General features: G+C 38.1%; 2 protein-coding genes across 2 annotated transcripts; both read right to left on the bottom strand.

Annotated features, from left to right (window-relative positions):
- Positions 1-1205: 1205 nt before the first annotated feature.
- cdk5 (cyclin dependent kinase 5) lies at positions 1206-11170 on the bottom strand. Its single transcript, XM_079647781.1, has 12 exons — positions 10960-11170; positions 10569-10657; positions 10414-10481; positions 10216-10276; positions 10075-10131; positions 9773-9868; positions 8157-8231; positions 5883-5979; positions 5402-5471; positions 5201-5261; positions 3649-3729; positions 1206-3400 (listed from the first exon to the last, which is right to left on the bottom strand). Exons 1-12 carry the CDS (start codon positions 10994-10996, stop codon positions 3314-3316), a joined length of 879 nt encoding a protein of 292 aa, XP_079503907.1. The 5' UTR covers positions 10997-11170; the 3' UTR covers positions 1206-3313.
- Positions 11171-12274: 1104 nt separating this feature from the next.
- abcb8 (ATP-binding cassette, sub-family B (MDR/TAP), member 8) lies at positions 12275-18166 on the bottom strand. Its single transcript, XM_079648335.1, has 16 exons — positions 17828-18166; positions 16767-17097; positions 16478-16633; positions 16064-16158; positions 15812-15917; positions 15568-15729; positions 15240-15325; positions 15043-15140; positions 14846-14951; positions 14695-14728; positions 14439-14575; positions 14234-14328; positions 14017-14150; positions 13249-13396; positions 12918-13168; positions 12275-12710 (listed from the first exon to the last, which is right to left on the bottom strand). The coding sequence occupies exons 1-16, from the start codon at positions 17929-17931 to the stop codon at positions 12627-12629; spliced, it is 2127 nt and encodes a 708-aa protein (XP_079504461.1). The 5' UTR covers positions 17932-18166; the 3' UTR covers positions 12275-12626.
- Between the last annotated feature and the right edge of the window lie 114 nt (positions 18167-18280).

An 18280-nucleotide genomic window follows, 5' to 3' on the forward strand; every position in this document is an offset into this window, starting at 1 on the left:
TGATGAACACATTAATGCAGAATTAATAATATTCCAGCCTTTAGTATATGATTCTGAAATGGGACATTAAGTACTTTTACCTTTGGTAAGTATTGGCTTTTGATGCCAATACTTTTATACTTTTACTTAAGTAAGATTTTGCACGCAGGACTTTCACTTGTATCACACAATTTTTACACTCTAGTATTTCTGCTTTTACTAAAGTGAAATATCGGAGTACTTCCACCTTTTTTTTTTGCATTTATAACACGTTAATTTCATGATATTGAGATTTTTTTTTTTAATTAAACGATGTCAAGAGCTTCAAAGTTGATAGCTAGTTTTATCAAACCTTGTTGTAGCCTAGCCTGATTGTCACTGTAGCACAATTATGACAAAAAGCACTTTAGATGCCATCTACTGGATTATTTTTTATCACATAGTATTATCAAGATATTTCCAAAATGCAGAAGTAGTCAATGTGACCATATAAAAAGCAAACTGTGTAAATCATTTTGAAATAACAAGCAATCTTTTACAAAATAGATCTCAATACAAGGTCTGCTTAGCGGCTGTTTCCCGGCAGACCGATTTTTCTCAGTTGTCATGGATACAATCCAACACTCAATAACAGCTGTTGAACGGATGGACCTTGGGGCGATATTATTTTGGCAGCTACCGTTTCCAAAGTCAAGAATGAACTTTTGTTCTTAAAGGTCACCTATTTAGCAAAATCCACTTGTTCATGTCTTTTATACATAAATATTCCCCCCCCTATGTGTAAAGAGATTCGGAACATTTCAGGAAAAAATACCCTCTCTTTTTGTCTTGATTCATTTATATAAAACCTGTCTTCAAATGAGCCAATTAGATTTTGGCTTTATGATGTCATGATATTGTGGGTTGTGTAACCATTAACCAATAACCAACCAAGGTAACACCCGCCCACCTTATCTCCTGAATCTCCTCCTAGAGCACCATGATGTTTTTTAAACCAATCACTTTGCAGAGGGGCGTGGCCAGCAGCAGCTCATTAGCATTTAAAGCTACAGACACAGAATCAGCACTTTTAACAGGGCTGAAACAGAAGGGTTTATGGGATGCGACAATGAATGATCTGTTTGGTATTTCAAGCCAAACACTTCCGAGACATGTTTTGTATATATCTGAGACCTATAATATATTGTTTAAAAAAGAGTATAATAGGGGACCTTTAAAAGCAAACATGTATTTATATCCATTTTACTGAATCGTCTTATTGTCTGACATATACATCAAATAATCAATGACATTTTTCTCACGGGTTTCGACCAACACAAAGAAAGATACTAGCAAAGTGCAAAACCACCTCTTCATTCAAATCTTAAATAGAAGCTGTACAAAGTAACTCTGAAGCAGTTTGTTATCGCTAAAGAATGAAATACTGAGAGGAAATGCTTTTGTTTTCTTTCATTATAACTTAATGCACACACACACACACACAACCTTTAAATCCTAAAAGAGCTGACTACAGATCTGAGTTACATTGAATCAATATGAAGGAGTTTCTGTACCAAATGAACTTGTGCTACCTCTTGTAACGAATGCAAAACAAATGAGCAGACATTCCATCATTAATAAATACATGCATCCATTATCTTCTTACATCAGCAAAATAGAAATAAGTCATTTCCCTATTAGAACAGCTACTTCAAACAAAATCATTATGTAGGCGTATTTATGGGATAAGTAGCGCTGTAACGATCTGGAGTAAAATAACACTGCAAGCTGTTAAACCATGTTGATACAATGAATAACCAGAAACAGCTAATGGTGCAAAACAATCATTATATGAAAACACAGATTATCAATGGATTACCTGGATTCTCTAATTTAACTACAGAAGCATTTCAGAAGAGCTAAAATATGTTAGTATAATTATGATGTAAAAAAGTTAACGTGTCACTAATGGTCCACTAGTCATTATCATGAAATGATGTATATTGGCCCTTTTATTGATAACCGGCTATAATCCTGGCTGTCAGTGTTCAACATATTTAATAATATTTATATATACTAAACAATTTCAAATGAAACTTACAAAGTGCACAGAAAAAGAAATACAAAAGGGGAAATAAAAAGCCTGAGAAAGATAAAATAATAAATTAGCTTTCCATGCTATTATACAATCTTGTAACTAGGTAGTGGGACGACGAAATGTACTGTTGGTATGAAACCTCCGAATTACTGTCTGAAAAGTAAAAATATATATAACTATCATACAGGTTTGTTATTTCCTAATCATTTCATAGGAAGTTTCCAGGAAATAAGTATGTTTTTGGTACTAACTACAAAGAAAATAGAGATGTGTTTAATGGCACAGCCCTGAATAATCATTTCTAATTAATAGCTTATGTTACTTACGAAGCAAACATGCAACATTTTGAAATGTCTGTAAAGAAAAAAATTATATTTAGTCCATGTAGGCGAATGAGTGTACACCATAAGTGAATAATTATATAAAATAATTCTCAGGTTTAATTAAAGTTTTTTTTTCATAGCATTAAATTAGTACCAAATCACATACAGTATTTCAAACAAGAAACATTTCTTGGAAATAATTTTGGAATTACAGACGTGTAAATGAAAGTGAAACAAAAATAACATACAATCCTTAAAAACATTGACTTAAGCGTTCATCATTTTCAAATGAATCTCTCCTTTGTTATTGGAAAAAGTAGCATTTAGCAGCCCCAGGATCTGTGTTCTTTACTAGAGCCAATACTTCAGCAGATTTCAACTTTTACCGATATGCCAGCACCAGCCTTTATATTGCGGCTAATACAAAAAGTCACTGCAGGATAGAAATGCCAAAGAAATATTTTTAGATGATTGAGAAAAAGTTTAGTTTGCAATGGCACATCTCAAGAGAGGCTGTTTGGTCAACTAATACGTCAGCACTTTTAAATTAAAATCTGAATTAATTTACCAAAACAACTTGTTAAAAGTCAGAAATAAACAGCATGTTAATTGTATCGGCCTTTTGGAGCGGAGGGGCGTTTTGTTCTAAAGCATTTCCACAGTTATAAAAAGTATTTATTGCAACATAGTGCATCCTCCCACATTAGCGCTAATTTACTGGGAGGCATTTATGTAACAAATTAAACAGGTTTGCAATTTAAAACAACCTTAATCCTTGCTGAGCCACCAGGCCGTCGTTCCAGAGGCACAACAGAATGAAATGCAGGGGAGTGTTAGAGACCGGAGAGGGATTGGCCGTGTTGGTCCTAATGACCGAGCGGAGTGAAGGATGATTGATTCTGGCGGCTGAGGTTCAGCGAGTGGCCGTTAGCTTTTAGGGTGGACAGAAATCAGCAAAGTACGGGTGCTGCAAGGCCTCCTCTGCAGAGATCCTCTGGACAGGGTTACATTTTAGCAAGTTCTGGATGGAGATAAAAGAAAACATTAATAAGTGGACAGAAATTTAGAATTTATGGCAAGCACAACTCTATATTAGCAACAATTGGTGGATTGGTTAGCTGAAGTTATGACTTATAGGCATGGTTATAAACAATACATGTTTTTTTATTGTTTATAACTGTGCATAAAAGTCATAACTTCAGCTATTGAAAGTTGTGCTAATGTCTTATGATATTTAAATAGAAGCAGGCAAGTTGAATATGAAAGTACCTGGAGTAGATCCCGTCCTGTGCTACTGAGTTTGGGCACCACATTCACCAGCGAGGTGGTAGCCGGATACATGGGATATGGCTGCAGGTAGAAAGACAATTTTTTAAAATCTTTTTTTAGCTTATTGTTTATTATATTATAACTTAGTACTTTTTTAGCATATTGTTGTGTTGTTTGTTTATTATACAGGGTATATGCAGGAATCCTGAAATCAAATGTAAGACCTTTTAAGACCTTTTTTAAGACCCTTTTCATACGTTTTAAGACCTCATCGCAACTTCGAGTTCTAACCGGTTACATTGGCAACACACTTTACCTCACATTGACTATATTGATTGTAAGATAGCAAAACTAAACAGAGTGCAGACAGACTACTGAAGCCTCCTCTCCACATGAACTTCAACCTCTCTTTGAAGGTCAGGTTTAATGCAGTATGCTGCTTTGTTGCTTCTGTACTCTGTGCTCTTTCATTCCAGTAAAACTCCTCAGAAACCATTAGAAACCAGTATTTGACCAATAAACAAAACTTTGAACTATGAAATAAATTTAACTTTGGTGAGCTTCAGCGGGGTAATGACATATAGGACCTCCCTCACAAATACCCAGGGGTTAAATTGGCCCGGCACACAGGACGATGCTCTGACGTCATCACCCTCACACATTTGTCATATGTTTACACAAAATGATATATATGTGAAGACTTTTCTCGTTCTTAATATAGACTATATTTAAGGTCGATATGTGTTGACTTTACTTTAAAATAGCAGATCTCTGTGACCGGATATGGTTTGGCTTAGTGAACATGTGTCTCTTCCTTGGAGGAGCAGCATCGCCCGGACTCCGCAGCTCCCCCGCGGCTCCTCCGTTCAGAGAGTCTGCACTGCAGCGGTGTGTGTCAGCGACGTGCAGTCAGGGGAGGCACGGATTGGCCATCAGGAGAATAGGGACTTAAACGCCGCGGTTTTCTGGCTAGCACTTAGCATGTGGGACCGGACAGCTTTGATCCCCATCGACAGACTCTCTCCCCTCCCCTCCTTCCCACAGAGCGGAGTGGCGCACTATGCATGGAGCCGCCTTGAGGGGGTTTCCCGACATGTCGTTTCAGTAAATTAAAGGGTGTTTCCCGACATGTCGTTTCAGTAAATTAAAGGGTGTTTCCCGACATGTCGTTTCAGTAAATTAAAGGGTGTTTCCCGACATGTCGTTTCAGTAAATTAAAGGGTGTTTCATTCCTTAATACCTTGGAAAATGCCGTTTAATACTTTTTAATACTTTTTAATACTTTTTAATAGCCTTAATTTTCGCTAAATTGATTTATCAACTTTTAATACTTTTTAAGACCCCGCGGACACCCTGTTATATTATAACTTATTACTTTTTTAATGCATTTCAGATATGCAACACGAAGCTGTCTGTGGCTCTTTCCTGCTGTAACGCTGCAAATTTCCCCTCTGTGGGACTAATAAAGGTATTCTGATTCTGAATTTCAGTAACTCATATCGTACACTGCCTCCACTGTGGCTCAGATCAAATAAAGGTATTAATAAGTTACCTTGTAATCGGGGAGTTTCGTCATTGTCTGCCACTGTTCTTCAGTTGGTGTACCCAACAACGTACCGAGTGGTTAAAGAAAAACTTTGTTGTGTGCCCAGCCTGTAAAGACTTACTGTTTGTAAATCATTCATCATATAGTAGGTTAAAGAGTTCCATATAGCAAACTGCAAAAGCAGAAGAAAGCAGAAAAAAAGGATATCTGAAGATTCTTTTCAACTGGTCGTCCACATCGTTTCCGGGGAATAATGGCCTTCCAGCATTAGCCAGCTCTGAAAAGGACGTGAAATCAAAAGGAAACATGATTAACATTTATTATATATTTCGGTTACATATACCCGACTTTGATTCTTAAAAAGTGAGGCACGACAGAGCAAGCAAATTTGAACCAAAGCGCCCTAAACTTATATTAATGAGCTATGATTTTTGTATTTACGATTACCATTAAGCTAGTCACTCAAACAGTTTAAAAATGGCAGTTATGGCTATTGAATGTTCATATTTTACCAGCCACTCATACTTTACAATTGATTTGTGGCTGGTAAGTGATGAAAATCTACTAGACACTTTACAAATGGCTGGTAAATGTTGCTAATTGTGTACCCCGCATACAGAACAAAGTTAGTAAAAAACAAGAATAGAGTAACATATATTCTTATTAATGTCAACAATTACAAACAAACCTGCAAATATGCATCCTGCAGACCACATGTCAATTGAGGTAGAATAAAGTTTAGCACCAAAGAGCACATCAGGAGGCCGGTACCACAAAGTCACCACCTACGTATAAACCACAGAGAGAAGTGTTAGAAGTGAATTAGCTCCAATCATCACAACTGGTGTCAACACAAGCGTTCAGGCATTCAGTGTAAAGACCGTTCTCTGATTTCAGAAAGAGTGGGATTTGTTTCACTCTCACAAAGACTTAATCTGGTTCCCCTTAAAACGTCTTCAATTTCTACAAACTGTTCTTTCTCATGTGTCGATTCTTATTTTCAGCATGCTACAGGAACATGAATTATATTTTGTCCGGGATTTTGACAGAGAAATAATTATCTGTATAAATCTGCAAATCTTTGAATTTTGAATAAAATAGCTGTACTTCAAGCCTCTACGTAATTCAGGGTTCATACAATTTTTCACCAATGATTTTCCATGACCTTTACCTAATTTTCCATGCCCCAAAAAATTTCTCTTTCTCAGCGGTACCACTGACATTTTTTTATTTTAACATGGTAAGCTGGAAAATAAGGTCTGCATATGAAACATGTTGTGCCCATCTAAAACAAATCAAATAGTAGGCTTAATAGCTCCTACAGACTAAAGCCACTGTAGACTAGTCTAGGGCGTGATTGTAAAAATCTCTCACTAGCAAAATACCTCGACAGTTAAATGACATTTTACGTTTCATTACTATACGATACAGTATTTATTATCGTTATAGTATTACTATTTCGGCGATTAGATAAAATATAAATTATATTTGATGCAACTTTGGTTACATTTCCATGACTTTTCCAAAACTTTGGGAAAAATATTGGAAATACTGGAATTTGCATTTTGAATTTCAATGACTTTTCCAGGTTTTTAATGACCGTAGGAACCCTGGTAATTTGAAAACGTCACATATGGAGTCCCCACCGTTTGCATATTAAAAAAGTGAAGCACAAAGAATAATAAATGAAGCAGCTGTCTTTCTTAGTCTTTGTGTAACAACTTAGAGCAATTTGAATCAAAGCCATCATAAAATCTGGTTGGTTTTTGTGGAAAATTTCACGTCTTTCTTTATCATTAAAAAAACCGATTATGCACCTGATTAATAACTCTCTAACGGCTTCACGTTGTTTAATTGTTGCAATATAAAAAAGTAAGAACCCAGGTGAACTCCACTATGAAACCTTCGACTTGGGGGGGAATGATGCTGATACATTTAACAAAATACTCATTATAGGAACTTCAGTGACTGTATTTAATTAACGGTATCCATCCATGTAGTTTTAAATATCTGTAGGACCATCCATGTCTTCTTGCTGAAAGAGTCTCAGGGTAATACATCATCTGAAATGAAATGACCTTTTAAAATGACCGTACTTCAAAATTGCAAAGCTTCAAACTCTGTTCCCCTCTAGGTTTTTATGTTTATTACATTTCCAGATCAGAAGCAGTCACCCCGGGTCAAGTGCCCCCTCTTGAGATTGGTGTGCCGGGCCCTTAGGTCAGCCAACCAAATCCACTGAACCTGAGTCTGAAACGTGCCTGTCACATCTCTGATAGCAACAAAACTAAAATCACAACACCATTTAAACCACCGGCTGCTGTGTGTTCGTCTCTCTCCCATATCATGTATTAAGGGCTTAACGTCAGGACCTCAGAGAAACTGAGGCCATCGACTGTTCACACGAATAACAGCCCTTTAATCAGATAACAAAGGAACATTGTAGAAGAGGCCATGCATCTGCCATTGTTGGAGCAGTTTGCTAGTTGGAGGTCACTGCTATGCCATATTTTGAAATTACTTTTCACACGAAGATATTGATTTTTCTGTCATGTCATTCAGTCCTGCAAAGCCTGAAAGCTTTCAATGTATTGATCAGACGCTGTCTATCATGTTTCACTGTACTGTAGAACATAAAGACGAACCTGAGGACTGAGAGATAATACATAAAGCCTTTTGTCTCAATACCCAATTCAAAATGCCACACAAATGTGTAGGGACTGTCTACTAAGTTAGGTAAAAACAATATAGCATCAGAAAGAAGGACATTTGTGCATGTTACCTTGTCAGATGAAATACACCTTTTATAAAAGTCTGAATTAAGGGCATACACCTCCTTGTGTCATTAGTTAGCACCCAATTCCAAATCTCTCAATGGCAGGCAATAGGTCAGGATTCCATTTTTCCACAAGTCAATGCAATCAGTTATTAGCACCTGCTGTGTTAATAAAGCGCAACGTACCTCGGCTGAGTAACACCTCACAGGAATGCCAAAGGCTCGAGCCAACCCAAAGTCAGCCAGCTTCAACTCCCCATTCTGTAGACAGAGACACACGTAACCAAGATAATATTAACACAGACTAAAAAACGATGTGCAGTGCATCAGATTTAGCTTTACATTTCAGACATGCTGCTCAGGGCTCGAGCTTAAGGACGTCCCGTCGTCCCAGGGCCGAAAAAAAAAATGTGTCAGGGAGGATAAAAAATAATTTTGGGACGAATTTGGGACGAGAGTTAAAATAAAAATACCCTGCCAACTCTACTACAAACGGCGATGAAAATGAAATCGACTGCACGTTGTGTGTAGCACACAATTATTAAACCTCCTTGTCAACATAAACACACAAAACATTTAGCAACCCGTGAAACACACACACACACACACACACACACACACACACACACACACACACACACACACACACACACACACACACACACACAGAGACAGACACACACACACACACACATACGTAAGCTGTGCCCATGTGCTGTCAGCCAGCCGCACAGCTGGCTGTGCCCGCGAATTCCTGGCCCGCAAATTCGCGGGTCTATCTACAGTAGGCTATGTACTGAGTGTGTGTATTTCGCGGGTTGAGTGATGTAAAATGACAATGGTATCCCGTGGAGGAATTCTGAAATGTTTTACCGTTACATCACAAAAACGCACAGCAGAACCAGACCCTGGAGCGCCGGCCTCTTTATTTACTTACTCCACTTCATCCCCTATGGGTAATAAGGCTGAGATGAGAACCCTCCATCGTATTTAGTCCTTAGCAATATGCTGCGCCTCTCCCCATGTATGGATGGGTACCGAGCCCCGGTATTAAACGGGCTCCGCCCGGGCCGGAATTATTAAAGACAGTGGTAACGTTAAGCTCCGACGTTATCTGACTTTTTATCGGTACTGGAGACATTTAAAAAATATATGTCATATGTAGTATTGCTACATAAACATTATATCGCAGTTTTAGTTTATCCAACTCCGTTTCTAATATGCAATAAGACTAAAACATGCGTCTATGATGTATTTTCGAGCTTTCCAATCCAGACGAGATCTCTCTCTCCCGTCTGTGTGCGAGGGGGCGGGGCAGTTTGTAAAGGTCTCCCGACTGTGTTACAGTCTGTCATCCTGGTTAGTGGTTACTCTGGGTTCTGTCTTCAGGACAGAGTGTTGGATTTTTTTTGTTAATTGGGTGGGACTTGATTTGATTCAATATTAGTAATTTTCTCGTTTGTGTGTTTGTTTAAATATATTTGGCCTTTGTCATGTGATTGACTGATTTACGCAATTAAAAAGGTTGATGAATTATCATCTAATGATTTGTATGATGTTTTATTTATGTTAAAGGTCACTTTGAATGATTTTAACTCATGATAAGTAGTAGAAAAACTAATATTTTAAATTCGGGAAGGTCCACATTAATTTCGGGACGGCTTAGATTGTATTTCGGGACGGTTCCGGGAGGATGGTGAAAAAAGTTAGTCGAGAGCCCTGAATTGCTGCTGTTACTGATTTCAGGTTTTCGTGGTTAGATCAGCCTTTAAGTCAAAGTCCAAAAGCAGCTGAACACTCACTCTGTTTATGAGGAGATTCTGCGGCTTCAGATCTCGATGAAGAACGTTTCGACTGTGACAGAAGGCGAGGCCTTTCAACAGCTGGTACATGAATGACTGCATCAGAGAGAGACACGTTTAGAAACAAAACAAAGTTTAAGCAGTTAATAACAGGTATACCCCAGGTGATAATGGTGATAATCAGAGGAAAATATGATGTTATTATCTGCAAACTGTTATTATAGTATTCATTGAAGCAGCATGCTGTACTTGGGGATACACCATCTTCTAAGACTGGACTATCCAGGATTTGTATGTTTTACCTTCACAGTTTCAGGATCTAGATCCCCATTGCAGCTGTCAAAATACTTCTTCAAATCCTGCAGTTGATAAGAGACACACATTAGCATTGGAAGGTGCAGATAAAAAACATTGCATTGCATTGTTTGGGATGGATATCTCACCTGATCACAATATTCAAAAACCAAGGTTAACTTCTTGTCACTGTGCAACACATCATGTAGTCTGCAGAGGACAGAACAGATTTAAGTAGATGGTTGTTTACATCAGGGTTAAATGCAAGCTGCATGTTTACTTATCTGACGAACAGTGAATTATGTTCTGTCACTCACAAATAGCAACAGGTTAAACAGCAGACTGACCTGACAATGTTTTTATGCTTAAGTTCCTTCAGCAGACAGATTTCCCTCAGAGCAGAACTTGGCACCCCCTGAAAGAAATGACACCCAGTGTGATTAGCACTAGCCCGCTTGTTAGCATATACTAAAATGAATATGATGTTATTCTGAAAACGTACCTCGTCGTCATCGTCCAACCTGACCCTTTTCAAAGCCACGATTTCGTGGGTTTCTCTGTTTTTAGCCTTAAAAACTGTTCCATACGTACCTGTAGAGCAGATAACGACGAGTTAAATCAGGCATCGTATTTATGAATGGCATTGCTAGCTAGGTACCTACTAGTGTTAGCTCTTGCTAGTATCGTAAAAAAGCTGACAGGCAGAAATGCTATCTCGAATAGCCTTTTAAAAAACTACACACAGCTTAGTATAGGGTTAGCAAGGAAGCCTATTTACTGTAGACACGCAGCAGAGTCTCTAGCTAACGTTACCTAGAAAAGCATCTACAATATTGCTAGGTTAGCCAACCAGGCTAGCTAATATTACTCAATAAAAGGGTATGAAAACTTACCCTCTCCGATTTTTTCAAGCTTCTCATATTTCTGCATGTTTGGCCAGTAAGCCAACCTTGACAAAGATAGCAAACCAGTGACGGATAAAAGCCCCTAATAGGGGTAAATATTGTTGTTATAGCTAGCGTTAGCTTAAAGCTACATGCAGTTGCTGCTCCTGGTCTCTAAAGCCGGGCTTGTGTTGTTGGTCCTCTAGAGGCCAAAAGATGCATCGCAGCCCACAGAAAAACCAGACCAAAGACTCCAAAACATTGCTCGATGCAGAAACATCTTAGAAGCAGGTGGCACTATTCCGTTGGTGTTTATTTGTATGGCACACTTGGTCTGTTTGTTGCAACTTATTTAATTCACTGCACTTAAACAAATTACTAATAATATAGTCATTACGTTTGAAATTGTGACGAACCATAGCTAGAGCTTATTCAACCTTTTTTTTTACATTATTCTGTACAATTCTTGATAAATGTATGGTGCATGAAATAATCATAAAGAACATGTAGGCCTATATATATTATCTATATATATATATATATATATATATATATATATATATATATATATATATATACAGTGAAGACTGAAACATACACACACACTAAAGTTCATACTTCAGTTTCATCTATTAATCACCATCATCTCTTTTCTATTGTTTTGTAATGTGAATTATGATCATTAGAACTGTTACACAAAACATGTTACACATCTTTGTTTAATATTTGTATAAAACACAGAGCTTTAACTGCTGTAGTTCACACTGTACTTCCATGGAACACATTCTCAATTTGTTCAAATGTTCCCACATAATTTAGTCAAAGACAACTGTGAAGGATGTTTATACTATATGTGATACCTTGAGTTTCCTGAATTTAAATTGAATCTTTGCAATCTAATCTGAAGCAGCATATAGATTCTACTGGGAGCTGTTAGGCTAATATGTTACTTTTAATTATCAATTACAAATAGCCTCATTTGTCTGTTAAATAATGTAGACACCATTGTAAATGGGATAGAAATCTTGGATTTCACTTGCAAATTATACAATAATCCAATTAAGGAATAGTGATAGCTTATATTAATCAGTGTCAGTGGGCAATACTTTGTGTCAGCGCACAGTGTACAGGCACACAAGGGATGTATAAAAGAATGCATCACATCGGAAAGGAACCATCTCTTGGTATGATTTTAAAGGTGGCTTTTTACTCAAAGTATTTCACTGAATAAGTTAGTAAAACTGTATTTACAATGGTAGATTCCAGCTTTAAAAAGGGAGGTTAAATTGGTGCCATGATCCATACAAAATAACATACAGTGCAGTATTTTCTCAATAAAACATATTTAATACTTTTGTTCCCTTCCTAACTATACTTGATCATTTTATACAGAATAAGAGAAAACAGTGATATGAAAATCCCATTTAAATTAGTTTCTGTACAGTAGTGCAGTTTGGTAATCATCACAGGCTCATTGAGTTGGTCCGCTTATACATTTACTGTACATACATATAGTACATTTGAGATTTGTGTTGTAAAACTAGACAGCGATCTGGTAGATATACATTACATGTTTTACATAATTCATCTGTTCAAGCATGCTTCATTATGAGTTTCATTTTAAAAATAACATAAATTACTCAGTATAGATCTACAGTAAACAAATTGTTGTGTATTCATTTTTTCCCCTCCGCTCTTTGCCTACGGATCAGATCGGAATAAAGTCCTCCTTTGGCCAGCAATTCCAAGTGAGAACCAGCCTTAAAAGACAGCAAAAAAACTGTAAGTTATAATTAAAACTTATATTACACACTAAGTACTTTGAGATGGAAGCAACAAGTATATACATGAACGTAGCTCAACTCAGAACCAAGTGAACTCCCTTTAAACTTTCAAGGGATTCCAATAAATAAGCCTTAACAGAAGATAAAATCATATTCATTTATTTGAAAAGTCTGCTTCCTCACCTCCACAATGCGGCCGTTGCTCATGACACAGATGAGGTCTGCCCCTTTTATGGTGCTCAGCCGGTGGGCGATGATGAGCACGGTGCGCCCAGTTGTAGCTCTGTCCAGAGCCTCCTGCACCACCCGTTCTGACTCAGCATCCAGAGCGCTGGTGGCTTCATCCAGCACCAGGATGCAGGGGTTCTTGATCAAGGCGCGGGCGATAGCAATTCGCTGTTTCTGGCCACCTGATAGCGTTGCCCCTCTCTCCCCTAGGTAAGGAAATCTAGAGCTTAGTATTTAAATGGCAAACAAATTTGAGTATTTAGTGTTCCTACATGAAAGCACGTACCAACCAAAGTGCTATAGCCGTCTGGGAAACCTGTAATGAAGCCGTGAGCATTGGCTTGCTTGGCTGCGTTAATGACTTCAGCATCAGTGGCTTCAGGCTTCCCAAAGCGGATGTTGTCCATGATAGATGATCCGAACAAAACTGGCTCCTGCAAAGATACAGGGTGGAAGATAATAGCATTGCAAATTATGGATTTCCAGCCAACCAATAATTACATGCTTCTTATAACCAAACCAATCATTTCAAAAACATGTATTGTTTCTGCACAGCTGGGGGAACTCTAAACCTTATGAAGATGTATTGAGCAAAGATGGATGATTCAATATTCCAAAGCTCTGAACTTACCAAATTAAACCGCTAAAATCGCTATTGCTAACACAGAAAACAGAACAGTTCTCACTCTCCAAATGTTCATTTATTTTTTCTAGTAAAATACATCAAAACACTAAACTGTTGTCTTCCTCTGAAACTGTGAAAACAGTCCATCCCAGGTGACAGCATGTTTGGCTCAACAGTCAGATTGCTGTGCTTGTTTTTCTTCTCCTCTGTGTACATTGGCAGATTGCAAATGTCTCTAAAAGGTGCATACAACCACGTACTGTTTCGGAGTGTGATGCTCCGTGGAGATGCTTGTTAAATCAATGAAAGCAATTTTTCCCTTGAAGATACGCCGATAACTGGACTGCTTGAAATATATAATGTATAATAATAATTGTATTAAACTGAATCAATAATAAAAGTCATGCAATATTGATGAACAATCTTTACCTGATTGATAAATCCAATGACTTGTCCCCTGAGCCAGGTCAGATCGAGTGTTCGGATGTCAAGTCCGTCCACCATGACTACACCGCTGGTCGGGTCATAGAAACGCTCCAGCAAAGACGCCACAGTGGACTTTCCTAAAAGCAAGTATTTGGTTAATAATTTCAAGGCTCACATTGTTTGCGCGTCACACTTTCACATTTATTAAGTAGGATTTTACCTCCTCCAGATTCTCCAACAATGGCAACAGTTTTACCAGGTGGCAGCGTTAGGCTGAACTTTGACAGGACCTGTTGGCCGGGTCTCGTTGGATAGCTATAAATATACAAATAAAATAAAAGTATAGATAGTATCAGCTGATATTTATGTGAGGTTATTATCTTGAATTGCCTTGAAATCTACTTCCATTAAGATGCCGTTCCAACCTGAATGAAATGTTAATGAAATCTACTCTTCCTGTCAGAGAAGGGTACGGGATGCGTCCTCCTCCAGACAGAGGGATGGTGGGCACCAGAGACAGGTATTCAAAGACTCGGGCCCCAGAGCTTAATCCCCTCACCATCTGTTGCAGATTGACAGCTTGGTTTATCACTGGTTTTGGTTTATCAGATGTTGCATACATAATATAATGATAGATTTAAGATAAGACATGTTCTATACTTGCCAATAACTTTTACTCACCTGTCCAAAAAGGATAGAGATACCAGCCAACGACCTGAGTAGAAAAAGTATACAGCAATCTAACATCTGCTACATTTTAAACGATACATTTTATTTAAAAGATAGATTGGAAAAAAAGAGCAACCATTGTAGAGCAGGATGTATTTTTTACCTCTGAACAGTCTGTGAGGCAACCAGGAAAGACATGAGGTCTCCAGGGGACATTTCATTACTAGAAATTAAAGTCCCTCCGGCAAAAATGGTTCCTAGGACAATGCCTGCAATAACGGCACACAGTACAAAAACATGACTTTAATGGATCTGTTCAACAATAGATTTAACAGTTAACATAGTCAAATATACACTCACAGTTAAGGGCAATGTTTGAAATTCCTTGGAAAACTGCAATTCCAGAACCAAGATCTTCATTCATTTCACATGACTTGTCAACTTCATACGCATATAGCCTGGGGAATAAAGACACGTACATATTATTTCTAACATACAGCATATTGTGTCTCTAAAACTACTATGACTGTAAGTATATCAAATAAACTCTCACTTACTGGAGCTCCCGCTCCTCCATCGCAAAAGCTTTCACTGTCCGCACATTGCCAAGGGCCTCATCTGCCACTCCTGTTGCTTTTGCCACCTGGATCAAGCAAAAAGTTATAAGAAACAGTTATTCTAAACTTAATATTTAAATTGCAAAAAAGTATATAAATGTCTTTAGATGGTCCGTTCTGCACGCTTATATGTAGGCTGTTTGACTTTTGGCTGTTCTAATATTTCAGCCTCTAGTGACTTGGCAATGAAACCTAACTGTATACAAGGGACATTATCTAGTCAAAACAAAGACTCTGCGCAAAATTATAATACTACATTCGGCATCACCTGTTCTTGAGCCAAACGGGACAGTTTGCGGAGGAATGAGCCGAAGATAGCCCCCGCTCCCACCAGACAGGGGAGGACGACCACTGTCAGACCTGTGAGTTTGGGGGAGATGATATAGAGAGAGACGAAGCATCCAACTGTCTGTGTAACACTCCGAAGACCCTGCAAATATGCAAACATTATTTAGAAGCCTAAACTGTAAAGAATATAATTATTCTAAAACATAAAATATAGCACTTTATACCTGAGAAATTACCAACTTGAAGGATGACTTGAACTCCTGAATGTCAGAAGTCAAACGGTTCACCAGCAGCCCGGTTTTATTGGCATCAAAGAAAGCCACATCTTGTCTGAGACAAAAAAACAACACAGGCAAAGTTACAAGGCTTCTCCGGAAGTTAGCGTCATAGAGGGCTATTAGCACAACATGAACGCATCCTGTCAGGTACCCATTGACTCTTTTTTTATCCATGTATTCTTTTGCTATGGTATGTACCTCAATAAGGATGCAAAAAGGGTCTTCCTCATGTCTGCTGCCACTCTCTCCCCCACTCTTGAAAGCAGGATGATGTAGCCACTTGTCAGCAGGCCCTGCACAAAGAAGGTAATTAATGACCAGAGCAACAGTGTATTTACCGATGTGACATTTATGAGTTTTCATGCACATTGTCTTCACAGTGAATGTAAGTTGAACTGATCATGTTAGGGTAGGGTAACAAGCATCAAAGCATCTAACAAAATATGTACAGTTTCAAAACATTTTGATCTGAAAGCCAAACCAAATGGTTAGGATTATTCAAAACACCAACAGTTTCACTTCATAATGTATTCCAAAACAACAACACACAAAGGACTGGCATAGTCAAGTGTGCAGCTGTTTAGAGCATTGACAGATTTGTTGTGTACTTACTTGGATACCATACAGTCCAAGTAATTTCAGCGCAGGGCCTCTCATCTCTTGGACATAATTCCCAGTCTGTTCTCTCAGATAACGTGCTACAACGTTCACCAGATTCCCAAGCATCAAAGGGATTTGAATATTCAAGAGAGCTGCAGCAAAAGCAAGCTGAAAAAAAAAAAAAAAAAACTGTACTGTAGGTGATCAGTGTAAATGAAAGATCATATGTAAAGTTTATGTCACGTCACACTTTATTTTAAAAACACTGACATTGCATTTAAAATAAGTGATTGGAGCGTACCACAACAGCACCCATGAGAGGAAATAGCTGAGGTTTCACAAACTCCCAAAAGATATGCCATTTGAACTCTGGTGCAGATGTTTTGGTCGTAACTTCCAAAGGAGTGTTGTTATTCACATCTGCCTCGCAGTGAGCCACATGGCAGAACAAACGTGCGGAGACAGTGAGGACTGCTGGTCCCAGGATGAACCTCAGGGCCACTCCTGGGGGTTTGGACGTTCGGGTGCTGGACTGGCGGATAGCTCTCTGTGTGAGGCCCCAAATACGAGTGACAGTATTTCCAGGCTGTTGTGAGGAGCTGCAGGCTGGGGATCGTAGAGATGTGTACCATCTGGATAACAAAAAATATTATTAACACAATTTGCCATTCAATAACCCGTACTGAAAGTAGTTTAAGACTAATGTAATAAAGTCTATATACTATATTTTAAGGAAATAGCAATTTAAAGAAACTGACTTATATCTGCAACTTGCAATAATCATTTATTAATGTAAAACCCTATGAGTAATCATTAATTCACTATTTGTCTATCCAACAGTGTTATCAAACTAAGAAGAACATGATGATCACAGTGATGAATAATTATTTCCATAAACATTGGCCTGTGAGTATTGTGATTATATCCTCAAATGTTTGTTGAGTTTGTACATGTTTTACTTTGTAAAGATTGAACATAGTGAGTCCCAACTTTTGAGAAGCTGGAGCATGCATTTGTTTGTCATTTCTCTCTTTGGAAAAAGATTGTTTGAGCCCAAATATTTACAGAAGTCAATCCCAAAGATGTTAATCCATGTCTGTTTTAACAGTTGAAAATACAAATGTAACTAATGCATTGAACTTGACTCATATTCTGTACTTGAAAACAAACGTACAGTCATACATCCCACTGAAGCTTTCTATAAATATATGAACACTTGAGTAAAGCAGCTAAATGAACATGCACTGTCTCTAGAAAATGAAAGTATGCCACGCTCGTCAGTAATGACTAACTAACAAATGTATAGCAGCCACAGGTCAACTGTCAACTACGCGAGTAACGTTACAGGTTATATTACCCTACCGTGAAACTTTCCATAGATCTGCTCCCTTATTGCATCGAGGGTGTAAAGACAATGACCGCACCGGAGCGGCGATGCTTGCTCTACAGCAGAGTATCTGAAACATGATTTATGCTTATTTTAGTGATAACAAGCAGAAAAGTTTAAACGATCTTTAAGCTCTACTGTAATCTACAGACACCATGGAGGCTGCCATGTTGACCATGACCCAGAGTGCATTTCTGCAGCTACCGATGACTTCATTCTATGTGAATATTGCGAAATGGCGAACATTTTAATCTTAATTTCACATCAAACAACAAAGTGTAAGATTTAAAGCGAGTTAGACAACATTTTTTAACAGAGACACGACAAAATAGCAGACTTTATACGGGAAAACACGAAAAAACTACAACTCATACCCGGAAATGACGTCCCGAGAAACAGAAGTGACGTCAATAGCGTTTTGTTGACAT

This window comes from Notothenia rossii (genome assembly GCF_949606895.1).
Source record: "Notothenia rossii genome assembly, chromosome: 9".
NCBI classification, from domain to species: domain Eukaryota; kingdom Metazoa; phylum Chordata; class Actinopteri; order Perciformes; family Nototheniidae; genus Notothenia; species Notothenia rossii.

Excerpts from the sequence above, each read along its gene's own strand:
- abcb8 (XM_079648335.1), bottom strand. The coding sequence starts at position 17,931 with ATGTTTCAGATACTCTGCTGTAGAGCAAGCATCGCCGCTCCGGTGCGG. Across the intron at positions 15,730-15,811 it reads TCAAGTTGGTAATTTCTCAG|GGTCTTCGGAGTGTTACACA; the intron begins GTATAAAGTGCT and ends GCATATTTGCAG. Across the intron at positions 15,141-15,239 it reads ATGGAGGAGCGGGAGCTCCA|GCTATATGCGTATGAAGTTG; the intron begins GTAAGTGAGAGT and ends TTTATTCCCCAG.
- cdk5 (XM_079647781.1), bottom strand. The coding sequence starts at position 10,996 with ATGCAGAAATATGAGAAGCTTGAAAAAATCGGAGAGG. Across the intron at positions 10,658-10,959 it reads GCTTGAAAAAATCGGAGAGG|GTACGTATGGAACAGTTTTT; the intron begins GTAAGTTTTCAT and ends TCTGCTCTACAG. Across the intron at positions 9,869-10,074 it reads TAGATCCTGAAACTGTGAAG|TCATTCATGTACCAGCTGTT; the intron begins GTAAAACATACA and ends TCTCTGATGCAG.